This window comes from Brienomyrus brachyistius, chromosome 5 (genome assembly GCF_023856365.1).
Source record: "Brienomyrus brachyistius isolate T26 chromosome 5, BBRACH_0.4, whole genome shotgun sequence".
In the NCBI taxonomy this organism is placed as follows: Eukaryota; Metazoa; Chordata; class Actinopteri; order Osteoglossiformes; family Mormyridae; genus Brienomyrus; species Brienomyrus brachyistius.
The window spans coordinates 8,172,468-8,191,699 of NC_064537.1; the positions used below are offsets into that span (position 1 = coordinate 8,172,468).

At 48.9% G+C, this 19,232-nt stretch overlaps 1 protein-coding gene across 1 annotated transcript in view; it reads right to left on the reverse strand.

Annotated features, from left to right (window-relative positions):
* The window catches only part of LOC125741895 (histone acetyltransferase p300-like), a 33,702-nt gene extending 14,813 nt beyond the window's left edge, over positions 1 to 18,889 (reverse strand). The window contains 17 exon segments of the mRNA XM_049013387.1: positions 1,105 to 1,223; positions 1,479 to 1,647; positions 1,749 to 1,979; positions 2,160 to 2,630; positions 2,792 to 2,950; positions 3,084 to 3,169; positions 3,352 to 3,426; positions 3,531 to 3,744; positions 3,838 to 3,955; positions 4,183 to 4,317; positions 4,660 to 4,765; positions 5,163 to 5,387; positions 6,007 to 6,120; positions 6,301 to 6,607; positions 6,885 to 7,061; positions 10,817 to 11,430; positions 18,285 to 18,889. Of these exon segments, the coding sequence (XP_048869344.1) occupies positions 1,105 to 1,223; positions 1,479 to 1,647; positions 1,749 to 1,979; positions 2,160 to 2,630; positions 2,792 to 2,950; positions 3,084 to 3,169; positions 3,352 to 3,426; positions 3,531 to 3,744; positions 3,838 to 3,955; positions 4,183 to 4,317; positions 4,660 to 4,765; positions 5,163 to 5,387; positions 6,007 to 6,120; positions 6,301 to 6,607; positions 6,885 to 7,061; positions 10,817 to 11,430; positions 18,285 to 18,378 (3,414 nt within the window). The 5' untranslated portion in view covers positions 18,379 to 18,889.
* Between the last annotated feature and the right edge of the window lie 343 nt (positions 18,890 to 19,232).

Genomic DNA, 19,232 nt, shown 5'->3' on the forward strand with positions numbered 1-19,232 from the left:
CACCCCCTCAAGTATACATGTATATAAACCTCAATATAGAATATTCAGAAAATCATCTCACGCCTCACAGTTTGGGAATCACTGATCTGTACAATGTTCCTTGGGAGGTTCGAGGATGCTTTTCAGCATCGGCAATTTCCCTTTCCTTCCTCTACTGCCACCTAGTGCTCCTGCTTCAATTTTGGCGATTTCTCAGGGGTAGATTTTCAGCCATATATTTTTAAGAGGTAGAAACATCCAAAGAGCAAATGGAAGTAAATACGACTAAAGATTTACCCTGTTCACAAGCATAAGGCTCCATCTCATCCTTCCCTGCCATTAAACCGTCATTAAGTGCGATTTAACTCATAAATATGAACAGGGTGATAGGTGCATGCGAGAGTCTAGAAAAGAATGATCAAATAATTTGAGTTCTGGCATAATCAAGCATCTGAGGGTATCCTTCTCTTCGCTCTCACTTGGCTGCGCCGTTTCAACTACGGCGTGATTCGTCCAGACGATGCGTCTGCAGTTTTCGAGAAAGATCCTTCATGTATTTTAGGGAGACCCTGTTCACAGTCTCCCACTCCTTCTGCTGCCGCACAGTTGCCTCAAAATGAAATCAGGTGCAGCTCTTCATCTTTACAATGATTCTATCACTTCACAAAGACAAAATACTAAGGTTCTCATTCACCGGCATTCAAGTTCAAATGTCGTCTGTAGTCACCCTTCCCTTTGCTGACAAAGCACTTCAATTTTAGCGCAATTTCCCCATTTTTAATCAGTTCTCGTTAACCAATGCTATTCATCTGCAAAAGTTTACAAGATCCTTCAAATAATGTGTGTCAATGGTGTCAATGTCAAAAGGGGCCTTTCCCTTGCCTGTGAAGCACTGCTTCGGTTTTGGTGCAATCTGGTGCAAAGAGAAAGTGATGGCAGATGGTGGTGGCCTGACCCCAGAACCATATGCATTTCGCACCTAGGGAACACACTCACACAAACCAGTCACTCCATAGCACTGCGGAGTACGATCATACTATGGACAGACGGCCAATAGGCAAAAAGCAGAAGAGAGGAGTGGGGAAACAGACGCACTCTGCCCAGGGCACTGGCCCAAATACGTACAGGAATTCCCAGCAGCTGAGGGTCCACAGGCTGCCGGAAAGGGAGTGACTCTGGGTCCTGGCGGTAGAGAGCCTCTAGGGTGGGCATCAGGGCCTGCCGCAGCTCCTCGGGCTTGAAGACTGATGGGGGAGGGGAGGGGCAGCGGTCAACAGCCAATGACGAAGCAGCATACCAAGGACGTGCACCACAGTGGGGCGGACAGCCAGATATGCCCTCACAGAAAGACTGATGGAGAGGTGGGACTGAATGACAGACAGTAAATTACAGGTAATAAAGCTCTCAGGTCAATCGTCACAAACCCAGAATCTGGAGAGACTGAAAAAGCCACCCTCAGGGTCAAAGATTCGTCTAAAGCACCAAGAAGAGGCTCCTACTTTTCTTCCTGTTCTGAGCGCTGGCAGGCGAGCTGAGAGTCCCGGTTCCCCCTGAAGCATCATCCTCCTCCTTGGCTTCAGTCTTCACCTCCGGCTTGCGGTCCTCACTTGCTGAGCCCAAAGACGTTTCCATGGGCTCAGTCTTGACCCTGTCGCCCATGGGCTCTTCCTGCAGCACCGGATGGGTAGAGACGTGTTAGCATACCTAGCCTAGCAGCGGCGGTAACATTAGCCTCCTGATGCGTGGCGTTTTCCTTCCACACCCCATACCTCCAACTTCTCAGCCTTGATGTCCACCTGCTTCCCCCCCAAGCCGCCCCCCGCCATCAGCCCGCCGGACCCTCCATCCTCCTCATCCTGCTGCTTGAGGTCAACCCGGGGGTCCAGGGCGCCGGCCGGGTCCTGAGAGGCGCCCGAGTGGGACGCCGTCATGTCCACGCTGCTGACCGAGGCCGGGGTGGAGACCTGTCCGTCGGCCATAAGCGAAGGCTTCTGGGAAAGCTGTGGGCAGAAATGGGAGGGAGGGGTGACTGTGGAGACATTCAAAGGGCACCAGAAGGGGACGGGAACAAACAGAAGAGCATTAAACAAGAAAAAGGGGGACTGAATCGCGGGGGTAAGTGAAACGAATGCCTACGGTTGGTCGTGCCAATCATGCTCGTATGGATGCTGAGTACTCACTGGTGTGCGCGGGTGCTGAGGTGCCAGGGGGGCACCCTGAGCAGGGCCAGAGGACCCTAACCCCACCTGAGGCGCCATCGACGGCCCGCCACTTGACGGTTGCTGCTGTAGCTGCATGGGCTTGTCCAGGCTCAGGGCAGCACCCAGCTGCTGCATCTGTTGTGCTGGGAGACTGAGCTGGGGAGGATTTGGGGTCTGAGGCTGGGGCGTCTGAGATCCCAGGAGACCTGGAGTGGCAGGGTGAGGGGTGGGCGTCCGGCTGCGGGCGGGGGAAGGAGACGAGCTCTGGTGGATGGCTGGGCAGTGGGGGAGCGAGTTTGGCTGCAGGGGTCCAGTGGATGGGGGACGCCCTCCCACACTGCCGGGCGTCAAGGAGCCCAGAGTGGATCCGACGGCAGCGCCTCCTTCGGAGCCAGGCGGTGCTGCGGGACTACTGACCGGAAGTGAAGAGGGGGAGCGCATCTGACCCTGCTGGGGTGGGGGGGGAGAGATTCCATACAGATGTCATTAGAGAACATAAATAATTCAGACTCATCATGGCGAATCATTCATCACTTAACGTGGGCTAATGGTCTGTTAGCTTCCTGCAAGGGGTCATCACGGACCCCATTCGCCCCCCCCCCACCCCATACCTGCACACCTCCTCCTTGAGTCACAGGCTGAGTCATCCCAACTGGGCCAGTCCCCAGGACTGGGCCAGAGCTGGGGAACTGGCCCGGAGGCAGGTACTGGTTCTGGAGTGGAGCCACGTTGGACTGTCCCATTCGCGGCGCCCCCACACCCATTTGAGGCTGAGCAAGTGCAGAGCGGGGGAAGAAGAAAAAAAAAAAAAAAAGGTCAGCAGATTACATCCCCGGAACCCCGGAAACTACAGATGGTTCGCTCCACTACAGTAACTGGTGCTTTACTACAGTATCTACCCACCTGGTTGATGGGTGACCCTATCTGGATCGGAGGGGTAGGTTTCTGGCCCAGGGTCTGCATTCCCATCTGGCTGAACTGGGCCATTCCTACAAACACGGCAAAAGAAAAAAAGGGGGGGGGGGGGGGCAGTTAGCACACAGGAGCTGGAAAAGCAACTGGAACGCTGCAGTTTAAAATGTGAAAGTGAGAACACGAGGCTCGCAATGCTGTGTGTGTGTTCAGGAGCCAGAAATGGAAAAGCAACAAGAGGGCTCCAATCAGCACTCACCTGGGGGGCTCTGCATCCTGTTCACCATCTGGTTGGGAACAGCGGGACGGAGGGAGGGGTCAGGCAGGGGGCTGTCTGTAAGGGAGGATGTGTGAAAAAGCGGGACGGTGAGCAACAGTTCACTGGTCACTTAATTCTGCCATAGGGCCGATTCGTCCGGCACGCAGCAGCAGACTCACTGGGAGGCAGCCCCGAGGGCGGAGGTAGTCCCGAGGGCGGAGGCGGCCCGAGGGAGGGAGGGGGTCCTAGGGAGGGAGGGGGTCCGAGGGACGGAGGGGGCAGGCCCGCCTGAGCAGGCATCACTCCCTGCTTCTGCAGACGTGTGCGGCGCTTCTCCTCCAGCTCCTTCTGGATCTTGTAGATCTTTTCCGCCAGCAGGTGATAGTACTCGGCCTGAGGATGGAGGAGGACGGGGAAACGCGGGGTTAGCGGCGGAGTCGCCCTTACGGGACGCCGACGTCACGTCCTGCACTCGCGCCTCCTCACCCGGCTGTTGGCCGACTCGTACATGTCGCCCTCCACCTTACGGGCGTAGGCCACCAGGTTCTCCATCCGTCGGTCCTTCAGGGCCGCGGGGTCCGGAGTGGGGAAGATGGCCTGCACTCTGTGGGAGAGGGAGCCATGAAGGAAACGGCCCATAGCCGCCATCACGGCACGCAAACCTCACAGCCTTTGGGTTTTCCACATATTAAAGGTTACTCCGCTGGTGAATTACTCTGATCCACACGGTGCCTTTCGGCACAGCAGCTGCGCCAGGGACACAAAGCATTCGCGCTCCTCAGATAAACCGCCAAAGATGGAGGAACGCCGGTCACTAGGTCAGTAGCTTACAGCTTGTGCACCAGGTGGTTGCGCAGGTCCTGGGTGATGTCTTCCTGCCAGCTCTTCCGCATGCCGGTGGAGGAGGGCGGGGCACTGGCTGGCATGGAGCCCAGGTTGCTGACGGTGCTGCTGTCGTTCGTTAGACTGGGCGGGAGAGACGGGAGGAAGCCGGGAGCAGTTAGGAAGGCAAAAACAGGAAGTGATGTATTCGACGGGGAGGACAGGGCTGGGAGCAGGGCAGGTGATTTCACACAACAATTATCCACCTGGCTATGAAATATTACACATTGCCGACGTAGAGTGGCACACAATGCAAGAGAAAGTTAATATTAAAAAGCCGATTAGCTGGATTCGCCCAGCCCTTGTGATGAGAGGCCCGAGTTGCAAAGCTTTTCAGGCAATGCAAATTTTTTTATAAGAAACACCACAGACTCTCTCGGTGAAACTTCCCCAAAGAGGGGGGGGCACGGGCATTAATCTGCATACCTCTGGGAGCCCATGGTGGCGTGTAGCAAGGCGTCCGGCAACAGCCCGGGCTGCTGGGTTTGTGGCTGGACGCCGACGCCCCCGTTCATGCCAATGGGGCTGCCACCTGCTGGCCAGATAGGGGAAAAGCTGAGTGAGAAACAACAGCTAACCAATCTCTGCCAACCAATAAAATTACTCAAATGTCAAAACATGAAATGTCCATGCTGCGGAGCTCCTCCTCCCTGTGCCAGTGCCACAAACACTAGTATTCTTTTTACAACTGTTGTTGAACTCCCTTACCCTGAAGGTATGTGAGAGAGTATGTGAGAGAGTATGTGAGAGAGTATGTGAGAGAGTATGTGAGAGAGTATGTGAGAGAGTATGTGAGAGACGGACTGTGCATATAGTGTGAGCGTGGCTAGTGGGAAAAACTGGTAACCTGGAGCCTTAAATGACATTATGCACATGCACCACAACAAATGCATGAAATGCACCCAGTGCCGTGCAGGAAGGCCACTCACCCACGGTACCGAGTGGCCTGATGCCGGCCTGGCCGCTCATCTGACCCTGGGGCTGCTGCGCCGTCATCTGGGCTCCCTGGTAGGTGAGTCCCAGGGCGGCGTAGGCCCGCTCGATGGAGCTGGGGTCGATCTGGCTGGGGGTACTGAGGCTGGGCGTGCTAGGCTGGCCTCCAGGCACAGTCCCTAGGGAGCTGCCCAGGCCCACGCTGGAAGAGCCCAGCATGGCTGCAAAGGGACACAAACAGACAGATGGACACTAAGGGCGCTTTTCCTCCACACCAGGCGTAAAAACTGGTACCGGCACCAAATGGCATCAGTGAATTCAAACATGTTATTATGATCCTTCACGTTCCTGTAGTCCTGCTTAAGCTTTTTTATTTTCAAATCGGCATTGTTCGGCGTTTCGCTTGTGCCCCATTTCTTCCAAGCGGCTTGCTATCGCGACGAAAACTTTTTTTTATTTCGAATTAAAGCCTGTTTCTCCTCGTTTGTCCATCCTTCCATTTTACTTTTTTTATATTTTTGTTTCTACTGCTTTTTATTTCGTTTCTCACTGTGCGTTTCAAAAGATGCCGGTTTGTATTTTGTGTTTCAGCGGCAGGCTACTTGCATAACCAATCGAGAGCAAATACGTTTGCCAGTCCCACCCCAAAGTACCGAAGTACCAAAGAAGTACCCCAGCCGGTACTGGTACTCGACCGGAAGTCAATGGAAAAGCTAAAGTGCCGTACTTTGTGCGGTGGAACGGCGCTCTAAGGCGATGGTTACCAAATAGACTCAAAATGGACCGATTGGTTGACCATGCTTAAGGAAGCTGGACATGGACACAGACACACACACTCACTCTGCTGGTTCCTCTTGTCCCCAGCATTCTTCAGCGGCAAGCAGACGGGACAGTCATGCCGCGTGCAGTTCTTCCAGTGAGAGATGATCTGCCGTGATGAGGCGCAGTGTGCCACTGGGGGGGGGGGGGGGGGAAGAGGTGAGAGAGCAAGTAAGATAAAGAACATGCAACTCTACACATGTAGAGCACCACCATGCCGTCGCACATTTGTACTTCTTGTAAAAATTAATGGCTAAATTTACAATCTCTCTTAAATAGTGCATTGCACATGGACAGACTGGCGGTGAGACCCACCTTGGCAGGCCTTGCCGGCCTGGCAGAGGGTCATGTGGTTCAGCACGTTCTTCATGGTGCGGCAGTGGGGCAGGTTGCACTGCCGCACCTCCCCGTTGGCCTGCTCGCGTCGCTGGCACTTGTGGGCGTGCAACAGGAGCACCAACTGCTGCTGGATCAGCTTGCGCTTCTCCGGGTCGGCTGTGGGGGGCGCTGCCGCCGCCGCTGCCGCCGTACCGGGGGCAGCTGAACCCAGTGTGCCCTGAGAGCCGGACACCATTCCCCCAGCCGCCACATTGCCAGCTCCCCCGGATACTATTGAGGTGGGCTGGGGAGAGACCCAGGGAGGGACGGAGGGATAAAATAAATCAGCAACATACCATGCGCGGGGGGGGTTGAAAACTGCCTTCCAGTAAAGGTAATTCTTAAGAGAACAAAACCATTGACAAAATAAAGAAAAACTGCAGAAGTCAAGAGGAAAAAGTCTTATCAGTATCACTTCAATTGCACAGAAAATCTGAAATTATGGCGTGCAGGACACAGGAGGTCACATGACCAGAAACTGCAGCCTTCCATCTTGTTTTAAACCCACACACGGCCCTTACCATGTTGGGCAATCCTTGCACAGGTTGGATCTTCTTGTCAAGAGGGAACTGGGCTAAGCTGTTGGGAGGGGGGGGTTTGTTCTGCATCTGTGGGCTCAGCCCAGCACCCCCCAGCCCCTGGCCTGTCGACTGGCCGTACGATGCACTGTAGGTTCCTTGGTTTCCCATCATTCCCATCTGAAAACGAAGAGATGGGGGGGGGGGGGGGTGAGACTGAGGTGGCAGTCACCAAGAAAAGCCCTGAGAAACGGAGCAACCATGGGGTCAAGCCAAGTAACCAAAAGCGAAAGGCAGACAGGCGAAAGGCAACCAGACGTCAGCTTCACGACCTGAACCACCCTCCGCGCCGTTATAATAGGCAGACATTCCGGTAACAAACAAGCAGAGCGTGTCACAGGCAGAAACAGTCGCCTTTAGTCATCTGAGGAATAACCTGCATTTCAAGACACACAACTGTCAGCAGGAAAGTGACTGGCTCGCTAATTATCCGGCTAACATGACCATCTCAACTACAGAGGCAGTTGAATTATTACTGAAAATATGAAGCTTTTAGCCCACCGATTTTATATTAGTTGCAAATTTAACTTGTTAAGTTAAGCAGACACTGATTCGCCTGTTCCAGTGAAGGCTGGTCTTCATTCCTGGTAGAGCCCAGCTTCAAGAAGCAAACCTCACACCTCCAATAGAAACCTGAACCTTCATGCCCAAGGTAAGCCTGCTCCTACTCAGCCAGTAACGGAACAATGACATTCTGCAGTATAGTCACCATCCATACCGTTATCTTCCAAGGCAAGTGAAAGGACAACCCTTTCATACTGGTAAAGCTTATTATTTAAAGGACGGATGTTTTAGCAGGGATTGCAAGCCAAGCACGTCTTTTTCTAAAGCGCCGATACACTCAAAAGACAGGCATTCGGCTGAATCTTTACGTTAAGTGATCATGCTAATTGAAAAATACAAACACCATCACCCTATACACCACTGCACTCTGCTAACAGTTTGTCAGAAACAGGAGATCCTGCTGGCCAGGGTCGGCTCCCAGAAGCCCTCCTATGAAAGCCATGACAGCATCCACAGCATTTCCAGCTGACAGAGGCAGCCCAGGCAGACCTGCTCTTCATGTGAGCTTACAGAGAAAGGCTGACATCTTAGGCCTCTTTGTAAACTCCAGCTTCTTCTACTAAAGGTCCTTATTAAAGTGGGTTATGGGGTTTAAAACGCAAAAAAAAAAAAAAATATATGAAGTTTATAAACTGCCAGTATAAGCACAAATCCACCCGAAGGTAAAAATCACTCAGGCCGTTTCCAAGAGGTTTATAGCCGAGCGAAGAGATGGTTTAGTGTTACAGAAAACCATTCCAGTGTTTAATTCTGTTACTCAAACTATAGTTTCAGCCAACTCCATTAAAACGACAAGCAACCAACACTACGGTCTGGGTTTACTTACACGTTTGATTTAATTACATTCCTCCATGTAACACCACAGGAAGTCCCGCAAGAATATTTACAGGGAGAAGTGCATGTGGGTCTTCGGCAAGATCAGCCTGCGCTTGGCAGACTAAAGTGGATCAGTTGGAATCTGTTTAAGTGATCTTTAGAATAAACCACAATATGAAGTTATTCTGTTATTACCAAACCATGTTTACATTCCAGATGACAATGGCAGCAAACAATGAAGCAAGCAGGCCGAGTGCCAATGACAGGACCTACTGCCACGTGTGCAGCTGGCTCTCACTGGGCGCCATGCCCGTCACCTCCAAATGAAAATGACGTAATTTGTTGTACAAATACAGGTATATTCGATTTTTTTTTGTTCTCCCCCCACATATTCTCTCCTTAGGAGACGGACGCACCAGGGCTGTGCAATTAATCCAATTTAAAATTTCGATGGCAATTTTGGAAACCAACGATTATCAAAAGTCATGATTAAATATCTATGCCACATTTCATTGCACGATCATGCTTACGTTTTGCCTTACATTATAAACCCAGTGCGCTCCTTTCCAGTCCCTTTTTGTTTCTCAGTTTAAATTATAGCGTTCAAAGAAATCCACCATTAAAAATTATTTCCAAACTCAATGACTAATTGTGTTAAATAATCATGATTAAAATTTGGACCAAAATAACGATTATGCTTTTTCTTGCCATAATAGAGCAGCAACATCACACACAAACACTTGACGGGGGCTTATTTCAGATTGAAAGTGACGAGCCTAGTCTGAGCACAGGGCCGGCCATTCATCAGGTGCCCTCAGAGCATTTCGGGGGATGCGAGGGTCACAGACAATTCTGCCGAGGCAGGGTTTCGAACTGCCAATCTTCCCATCACAGGCACAGAGACCTAATCCACTGAGCCACACCACAGCCCCAATGTCCATACATCGCCACTCCACCTTTATATCATGCACCAATAATTCAATATCTGAACCTGGGAGTGCAACTGCACCACACTAACATTTATAAAATTAATGCATCGGCTTAAATGAACAAGTACATCTATAAGTTTAGTATACATGCTTAAAATGACAGTTGGATCAGAGCACTAGCTTGCATACAGCACAATCTGAATGATTAAGGAGCTCAGCTCCGGTGGGCCGATTGCAGCATGAATTCTCATCTTAGGATCACTCCGAGGTCTCCTCCCATCACCAAACACCTGCGTGATCTACATGAGGGCGCTGCTTCCGTGCACGTTAAAAGCGGGCGGCCCATGGCAGACCGACACTCAAGAATATCACGTTTAGATCTAACTGGGGAACAGGTCTAACAAGTGCACAAAGAAAAACCGCGTAATGAGCGCACGCCACTCAGCATAGGCTTTCAGGGATGAAACGCCAAGGTCTTTCGTGTCAGCCAATCGTAAAAGCCGCGATTGTGAAATTGCCATTTGGAATGACATGGAATCAAAACAAACCCCCGTGCTTACACGCGCGCGCCTGCGCAGAAACGCACGCACACACACACACCATTGAGGGAGTTATTTGCCACACCCACAAAACACCTGCCAGACTCCAATGTAACCCAGTGAAAACATCACGTAGGATGTTAGGCACCAAGCACTGTCTGCCAGTCTTAAGTACTCAAGGAACAATGAGGAAATGGACACGCTCTACAAAGGCTGGGGAGGGCTCTCATTCACATGCTGAACACCGAGTAACTGTGCGCTTCCCAGCTCGGCCCCCTGGGGGGCAGGCAGCACTGTGAAGGTCCTATCCAAGCCATATGGGACGAGAAATATGCAGAGAACCTCTTTTCAGCAGTGCGCAAGAGGGCAGATTTTCGACGTTAAGAGAGCAGCTGTGATTCCCAGGGGGGGGGGGGGGGGGGGTAAGCAACCAGCAATAAGGTGACAATATTTTGATAGTCCGCAAGTTCTGAGTTAGTGCTGTACTCGTACTGTTGTCTTATTTCCAGTTAGCCCCACCTAGCGATAGACACACCCAGCAAAATACTGGCTACCAAAGGTGGAGAAAGATAGACTGATGTTTCTCTGCTTCCACAGAAGATACTCAAACACCACAGCGCGCGCGCGCACACACACACACACACACACCACAGCGCGCGCGCACACACACACACACACACACACACACCACAGCGCGCGCGCACACACACACACACGCACACACACACACGCACACACACCACACGCACACACACCACAGCGCGCGCGCGCACACACACACACACACACACACACACACACACACGCACACACACCACACGCACGCACACACACCACAGCGCGCGCGCGCACACCACAGCGCGCGCGCGCACACACACACACACACACACACACACACACACACACACACACACACACACACACACACACACACACACACACACACACACACACACACACGCACGCACGCACGCACGCACGCACGCACGCACGCACGCACACACACACCACAGCAGAGCTGGGTTACCTTGTTCATTGCTGCCGATTGCTGGGTCCCCCTCATTCCAGTCTGTGCTCCAGCACCAAGCTGCTGCTGCTGTAGTTGTTGTTGCTGTTGCAGCGTTTCCGCTAGCAGGCTGTTGTTATTGCTCCCCATCCCAGGGTTCGAGTAGGCCATGCGTGGAGAGCCGTTCATCACCTGCCCTCCCATCATGACCTGCTGCTGCGGAGGCGTGGGTGCTGTTGGCTGGCCGTTGCCCTTCTGGGGTCCCATCATGCCTCTGTTCAGCATCCCTTGCTGCTGCATCATGGTAGCCTGCTGGGCTTGGACATGCTGCTGCTGCACCCCCATGCCTGGCATGGCGGGGGACGCCTTCATACTGCTCAGGAGCCCCATGGCCCCACTGCTGGGGCTGCCACTGGCCGCCTGCTGCTGCTGTGGCTGCGCAGTTGCGGGCGGCCCACCTGTCCGCAGGAGCTCCGAGAGCTGCTTGTGCTTGGCGGCCGCGTCCTGGCCCCCGGCCCCCCCGGGAAGGCCCACGTGCAGCTGACCCACATCCCCACCATTGACCAGACCCAGATCCGCCGAGGAGATGAGCTCGTCCGGCAAGTCATGCTCCAGGTCAAACAGCGACTTGAAGTCTGACAGAGGAAGAAGAGACATTTTCAGAAAAACCATCACGTGCCAACACATCAAAACAGGCAGGGGGAGAAAGCACCCGGAGACGAATGTTGTGCCACATGTCAGCAACGGACTGATACGTCTCTCATAAGCAGCAATCAGGTGGTGACCCCAGAGACTGTGGTGAGCATGTGAGGAGGCACCAAAGAAGCTTCTCTGGACCACGTCCTGCCTACTTCCCACGTATTTTCATGCCTACAAAGCTCTTCAGAAGATGTTTTGGTCACTCGCGGCAGCCTAAGTCTAGAGTTGCTTGTCACACAAGTGAGAAACCTGCCAGACTCCACCAATCAGACAATATAATGTATTATACGCTGCATTTTTGGCATCATTTAAACGCTAGTTGCAAACGTGACCTTCAGCTAATTGTGTTTTAAGGCAGTGGAGTAGAGCTACCACTAATCAACCAATTATTGGCTGATTAAACCAATTTTCCTCCAGAAAGTCATCCATCCATCCATTTTCCAAACCGCTTATCCTACTGGTTCGCGGGGGGCCCGGAGCCTATCCCGGAAGCAATGGGCACGAGGCAGGGAACAACCCAGGATGGGATTCACTCTCACACGCAATTAGCAACTCCAATTTGCCTCAGCATGTTTTTTTTGTATTGTGGGGGAAAACTGGAGTACCCGGAGGAAACCCCATGAGGAGAAACTGCAAACTCCACACACGTGTGACCCAGGCGGAGACTCGAACCCGGGTCTCAGAGGTGTGAGGCGACAGTGCTAACCACTGCACCACCATGCCGCTCCTCCAGAAAGTCAAATGAACTTTATTTTGACAAATTATTGCAGGGCTTTAGATGAGATGCCAGTTTTTCCAGCACTATACATAGGTTGACGTTACTTATGCTCACAAGTTCAGCAGATTAGTAGCATGCCTAAAATATTAACGAGACGCGTACTGTGATGCCCAAGAGATAATCTGTAAAAATTCGACCTATCCTTATACTTATTAAATTCAGTTAGCAGAGCTTGTCACCCGCGAAGATGACATGCGAAGAATGGAGCACTGAAGTCCTGGTGAAGAAAGGGACAGCTCAGCAGCCACAACATCTTTTAAAAAAGAAAAGATATTGTGGTTAACTAGGTAAAAAGATGGTGGTGGTGGTGTGGTGATACGCATACTTTTTATAGTTTAAATCTGATACGTTTTTTGCTAAAGAGTTCTTTTTATTTTCTATTCAAAATAAAATAGAAAAATTTTAACGAGCAAAATTTTAAATTTTAACATAAAATGAACGAGGTCTTGCAGTACGAATATTACGTATACGCTTTGTCTGCCGATCGCCACGTGATCACAACTTAGACGATGGTTCTTCTCTCTCGCTGTGGGATTGTGGGTAATCATCTCCCATGCTCGATCTGTCAGCATACCTCTCGTTTAGTCAAAATTTAGTAGAAAAGCACAACCCAAATAAGGGCATAGCAGTGCGAGCGATGAATCTGTTTAACGACAATGCAATGTCACATTTCCGCGAAATCGAAAAGGAGGCAAAAGCGGCTGTCATTGGATAGGTTCCTCGTTACCAAGTCGTACTAAAAGAAAGATTCCAGTGAGTCAAAAGATGTAATTCCGTTACAGTGAAAGTTAAATAACCCTCCACTTCTCCTCTCTCGTCTCCCTCACACCATCCATGATTCTTTTCAAAGGTAAAGTGGAGGTTAATTTGCTTTATGCGTTTTCACTTTATACTTGTATATTTTCATTTTTATGTGAATATTTTTGGGTTGTGGAACAAATCATCTGAGTTTCCATTATTTCTAATGGGAAAATTTGCTTCTTTATACGAGTGCTTTGGATTACAAGCACGTTTTTGAAAAGAATTATGCTCTCAATCCGAGGTTTTACTGTATTTTTTTATTTGGTGCCTGTCTTCATTTGTTTTAGTTCATGGCAATACTGGTCACAATAAACATCATGCACAAACAGCTTTAAGAGATATCACATGGCTTTTCCGTAACGTGCACGCCCACTGGATGCAACTGAACTGCACACCTCAGGTACCATGGGAAATGGTCAGTACTGACCCTACGATTGATGCATTAGATTCAAAAACACACAAACTGTGAGGTAACAGAACACCATTCACAGGAACAGTACCCTCCCCCCCCAGTCCCCAAGCCTCGATGGCCGAATATTGGAACACTATGTTCATTTTAGCTCATGCTGCAAATCAAAGAAATAAGTCCTAACACAAACGGCTCCATGCCTTTCTAAATTATAGAACTGACAGACTCACACTTTAAAACACAAACACTTCAAAATATGAACTATTACAGTACATTAATGCTGCTGCTCTTCCACTGCAGAGGGAGAATCAGCCAAGAGCTCCCAGCGTAGGGCTCACATTAGCAAAACTTGCTTTAACTGAGCAGCTCAGGAAAAAGAGGAAGGGGAAGGCTAGAACATTGATGATTAGGACGATCCACAAGTTAGACTTCTTTGGGGAGTAGCAAACTGCTCATTGCTTTCAGTGCGTATGGACCACCCCATTTAGCTGTGCTCAATGCTCGAGATTCATGAAACACGACTTAAAAGCCAGGAAACAGTCAAGGAGAATTCCAGTTACAAAAGTACCATGAACAGGCTTGACTCGATATTTGAAAAATTCCATTGAAAAATTGAAAATCCGCGAAAAAGCATTAAGATACTAAATACTTGGCAGTAAAATTTCAGCATTAGATACACCATGAGCTATACGCTAGAACAATTTCTATGGAATTAGAACTGTTCTTAAAAACGATGATGCCTGCATAGCAAAACCATGGATTCCTGAATTGGCTCTAGTCCCAAGTTCCAAGCTAGACCATTTGCACATTACAAATCGTGTTACATCATTCATAACAAAACAGGCACCAGGATATCAATAACTGGTGTGAAAGTATTTAGAACATGAATATATATCGATGTAGGACTCAAATAATTTTAGCTGGGGGCAATGCCCCATCAATACCAAGGAAAACATCATCAATCCAGCATTCTCAAATCAACAGTGGACTACTACACTAAACAAGCACCAGAATGACCCATTACGGTAAACTCAATCCACCACTGCCCCATTCCTCAGGGAATAACTTACTGCAGCTATTCAGTTCTGAAAGATGGAAATGCTTTGAGAGGGGGGGGGGGAACGACAAGAACACTTTGATTAACCAGGAAATAAAATTAGAAACCTTGCATTGTCAGCTTTAGTAAAGAACTGTTTCAGAAACAAAAGGACCGCATAAAGGCAGTTCTTGACATCTGCCTGAGGCCTGCCTGCAACGCTGCTGGTCTGGGATGCAAAGTTTCTCTACCTCTGAAAGATAAGTGGACACATACGCGGATATTCCATTTCGAAGACATCGCACACCAGACAACAGCCACAGCAACTCCACAAAGCACGACGGTGCCTAGGAACTGCCAAAACGTGTGGCTGTCCAACCAAGGATAACTGGGAGAAAGTGCATTTTGCCAATGAGCCTCCATCCTACATCGTGCTCAGCAAAATTAAAGGAATCGGCAGCCATCCGTTTTCAGACTTCAAACAGCCAAATCTCAAAACGGTACCAGTCTATATAGCAAACAGGCAAATGAATCTTGAGTTGCAGGCTTTTACACCTTGACAATCAGACTTCAGTAACAAACGGCATGAGTGCTGAAGAGAATTACTACTAAATTTAAATACTGCTGCAATTAGTGTGACGCATCACTGGAATACAAGCGAGTCAGATACATTAGAAACATTTTGGAAAAGATGGATCCACACACCCAGCTCCTAAAACAAAACACAAACTTTAAGATTTAACTTTAGGTTAGGTAAATTTTACGTTTTTTGAGCAAATTAAAAAAAAGGATTATAAGAGATGTTATTTGTAAAAAGCCCACAATTGAACCATATTTTTAACATGCATTTCCTGGTAACGAGTGCAAAATATGAATTAAGCAAGTTCATTCAAGTCAGTCCGTTAATAGGCTCATGTGGGCTATCAAGAATGACAATATGAAAGTTAATCTTGGAGAGAAACAGAGAGACACAAGTGTCAAGGGATGGGCTTTAGTGCACATGACAGATTTCTAAAAAGTCTTGTATTACTAGCTATGCAAGCGACAAGTTAATTGAATTTAGTAAATGTTTTTAAGACAGAAAGGTTATTTGCAATATACATTTTCTTGCAATGACCATACATGCAGCACCACTACAGGTAAATATAACTTAATCAAGTAAATAATGGCAGAGAGAACTGTTCTCGAAACCAAAATTACACAGGACAGCGCAAAGTTAATTTTGAATTGTAAATTGTGTCAAGGGGGCAAATCAACAGACTTGGAAGACTTCTCAAATGACACCGGGGAGGTGGGGGAGTATACTTTTCCCAAAGAACTGCAGTGACTTTCAGAAATCTACGAGGAAAGTAACATTCCATTAATTTTTCTGCCCCATCCTGGCTTGCAATGATAATAGTATATGCGCTGCTCATTAGCAGTTTCAGCCAGGCGGTAGCAGGGAAAGCTGCTCCCAGTCTCATGCATGAAAAGGGGAGTGAATGAATTAAATGGTATCTTGTAAACAAAGCTTTCCTAGCAAAAGACGTTTTCCTCAAGTCTTCCCAATGCCTTAAAAGCAGCCACTTCAAAAGTCCAGTTATGGAAGCTGATTAGACAGCAGTTCCCCAAACAGCATTACATCAAGTGTCAAACACCTGTACTTCACCACCAACAAGGAGACACCTTCCATGCTGGTTTGCGCTCATATTTTTGGTATCTTATTCATCAAATCTAAGACGATGTCTATAGGTCACAACTAACAGACAAAGAACTGTTATTCTTTCAAGGGAGCCAAATTACTACCCAAACAAAAATGGTGGATCGCTTTTTTGGTGAATCGTAGTTCAGAGTGAAAAAGTACTTTAAAACAATGACCAAGTCACCAACGTACACCCCTGAAGATTTTCTTGCCCAAGATCAGCTGTTAAACTACACATTTTAGTTAGAACCATGAGTACTTTAGAAACTTAGATGTTCCTTTTAACAAAACATCGAATGCTGCTGTTCTAAGCAACCTCTAAACCTCTACCCACTTTGATCCGCAGGCTAATTTTGACTGAATCTCGTTTATATACCATGCGCTAATCCCTACTCACAGAACGCAAACGCTTAAAGAGTAATAGGTTTATGAAAAGTAATAGTATAAAATCCACACCAACATGTTAGCATTCTGCGACAAATCCCTGCATTTTAACGAGACGCATCTTTCCACACGATCAACTGTGGAAGAAAAGATTTTAGGGTTTAGGGTCTGACTGGCTGGAACTGGTAATGACAGACACATGACACTGGAGAGAAGTGGAAGAGAATAAGCTTTGAGCTCCTATAAGTTATGACAGCCTCATGAGCTTAAGCGCACTTATATAGCCCATACATTTAATGTTAGTTATTTTAACGTGGAGATATAATGGATTTGGGGCCATGTATTTTTGTATGAAATTCAGGAAACTGTTATACTGATCGAAACAAACACAAAATGAACTGAGAGAAGTACGTTAAAGTCTACATTAATGTACCAGAAATTAACTGAAAATATTCCACTAGTCACACCTTTTTTTTTTTGTTTAGTCCAAGTTACGAAAGCCTTCACGCCCAAATCATAATAGCAATATTTCGCCATATATTCGGCGACAGAAAAACATCCGAATACGCTTAAGTGGTAAAGTTTTCTCGTTTCTCCAACGACCTTGCAACCCACCGAAGATGAACAATAGAGAGTGAATAGAATGTAAGAGAAATGTCTGAGATACTGGGCTAGTGGTCAGACTCCCCAGACACACAGCTGAGTGAGTGTGGACACAATCCCAAGATCAATGAGATCACAGCGGCACTCCATCCTGAACCTCCATCCGTCTGCGGTATAAACTCTCCCCAACTCACACACAGACTGCCAGCGTATCCATCGGACAGAACAGGAACCACCTCCCTACACACGCACTCTCCCATCACAGGCCTGCACATCGGGACGGCAACCCGGCCGTGCGGACCAGCCGCTCCTCAGCTGCAGCCAGGCAGCCAGTCCGCCCGGCCAGCTCTCCCCGAGGTGCAGGCACCGCATTAACAGGCCGGCCAACACCGATCTCACGCTACGCGTGTGGAGCCGAAACGCGCTCTAGAAGGCTGCGGTTTCAAAATACCGATATAAAAAAGCTTTGTTGGTGGCATTTACGCTGAATCCCCCTCCCCCTTTATGCTCTGATTGCACGGAGCCCCTGCATGCTAGCAGGCGATAGTCGTAATGCCATCGTCTCCCAGACCCGATCGGTCCCCTCGCTCTGCGGGCCAGCAGAGGAAACTGGGCCGGGGGGAAAAAACTGCAGCCACCCGAGCCCTAACTTTGCTGGATGAACCGATCAAAAACAAGAAAATTAAAAGGCAGCAGCCCGCTAACAAGCCGTAACCCACCGTATGAGACACCCCGACACCTACACGCTTAAAAAAAAAAAGTTGTCGCGAACACAATTTAGGCTGTTGGGCCTTTAAATTGGTTAAAAACGCATAATTCTCAAGAAGAAAATCGAGGCCCACTTCGAAAAGAGGAAGACTTTAAAAAGACTGGGGGGGAACAAGCGGTCAACGGCGAAGTGCGGGGCCCCCGGATAAGCCGGAGCCGACACGGGGAAGCGGCGGCGGCAGCGGCGGCGGACTCCCCGACGCGCTCGCCTCGCCGCCGAGGAAGAGGAGGAGGAAAAACCCCCAAAACGCAGCCGAAACGCCGACGTGATAAACGCGTTCATTTCAAAAAGACTCCGGCGACGTGAATAATTAAAATGCGTATATTTACCATTTCCATCGCTGGCAGAGACCGAAAGTGCCGGAGAGGATAGTTTAGGCCTCTTGGCTGAAGGCGGGCCGGAGTCCAGAACGTTCTCGGCCATATTTTTCACGAATTATATAAATATATATATCCAGAAAAAGACAGGCGAATTCCCTTCTTTCTCGGTCTTCATTCGCCTTTCCCTTCTTTGATTGTTTTACTTTCCCCCCTCCTTTTTGGGGACTAAGGGGGGGAAAGTCCCGTGTGCGAAGCGCTCGTCTTTCCTGGGTTAGCCTCTGCTTTCCGACTCCAGCGCATAAACCCCCTCCCCCGGCGGATTTTTTGTTCTTTATAGATTTCTGCGAGCGGAGGAGGAGGAAAGAGGGAGGGAGGGAGGGATGGATAGGGGGAGTCGGTAAGAGAAGAGAGAGACAAACGTGCAGGCCTTTAACCAACTCGCCGAGCCTCTTCGGAGACGGATAAATTGTCCCGAGACCTGCCCTCCATTATAGTATCCGTGTTTTCCGCCATTGTCGGGCGGCGGAACTGTAATCGAAAAGACCCCGGACTGGAGGATCGCGGCTGCCGGGAAGACGCGCCGGCACTCGAAACTTTTCAAGGACCTTCTCGCTTGATGTTTTAGGGGGGAAATGAAATTGTTACAGCTTCTGATTTCTGATGAGCTGTCATTTTGACGCACTAAATTGAAACAATATCATTTATAACGTTTATTTGTTTACAAGCGGTATAAATTATCGTAATTTTACAGGCAGCCTTCCGTGCCTTTAAAATGCTCAAAAAACATATTTACATATAAAGAAAAAAAAATTGTGTAGACGTATCTGGGAAGATACAATACATCGATATTGATGAACGATTTTTTTAAAAAAATGACTTAAAATGTGTACTGCTTTTCCATATTTTATATAATAAAATATTCGCAACGAGTTAAAATAAATTGAAAAGTCTTTTAAG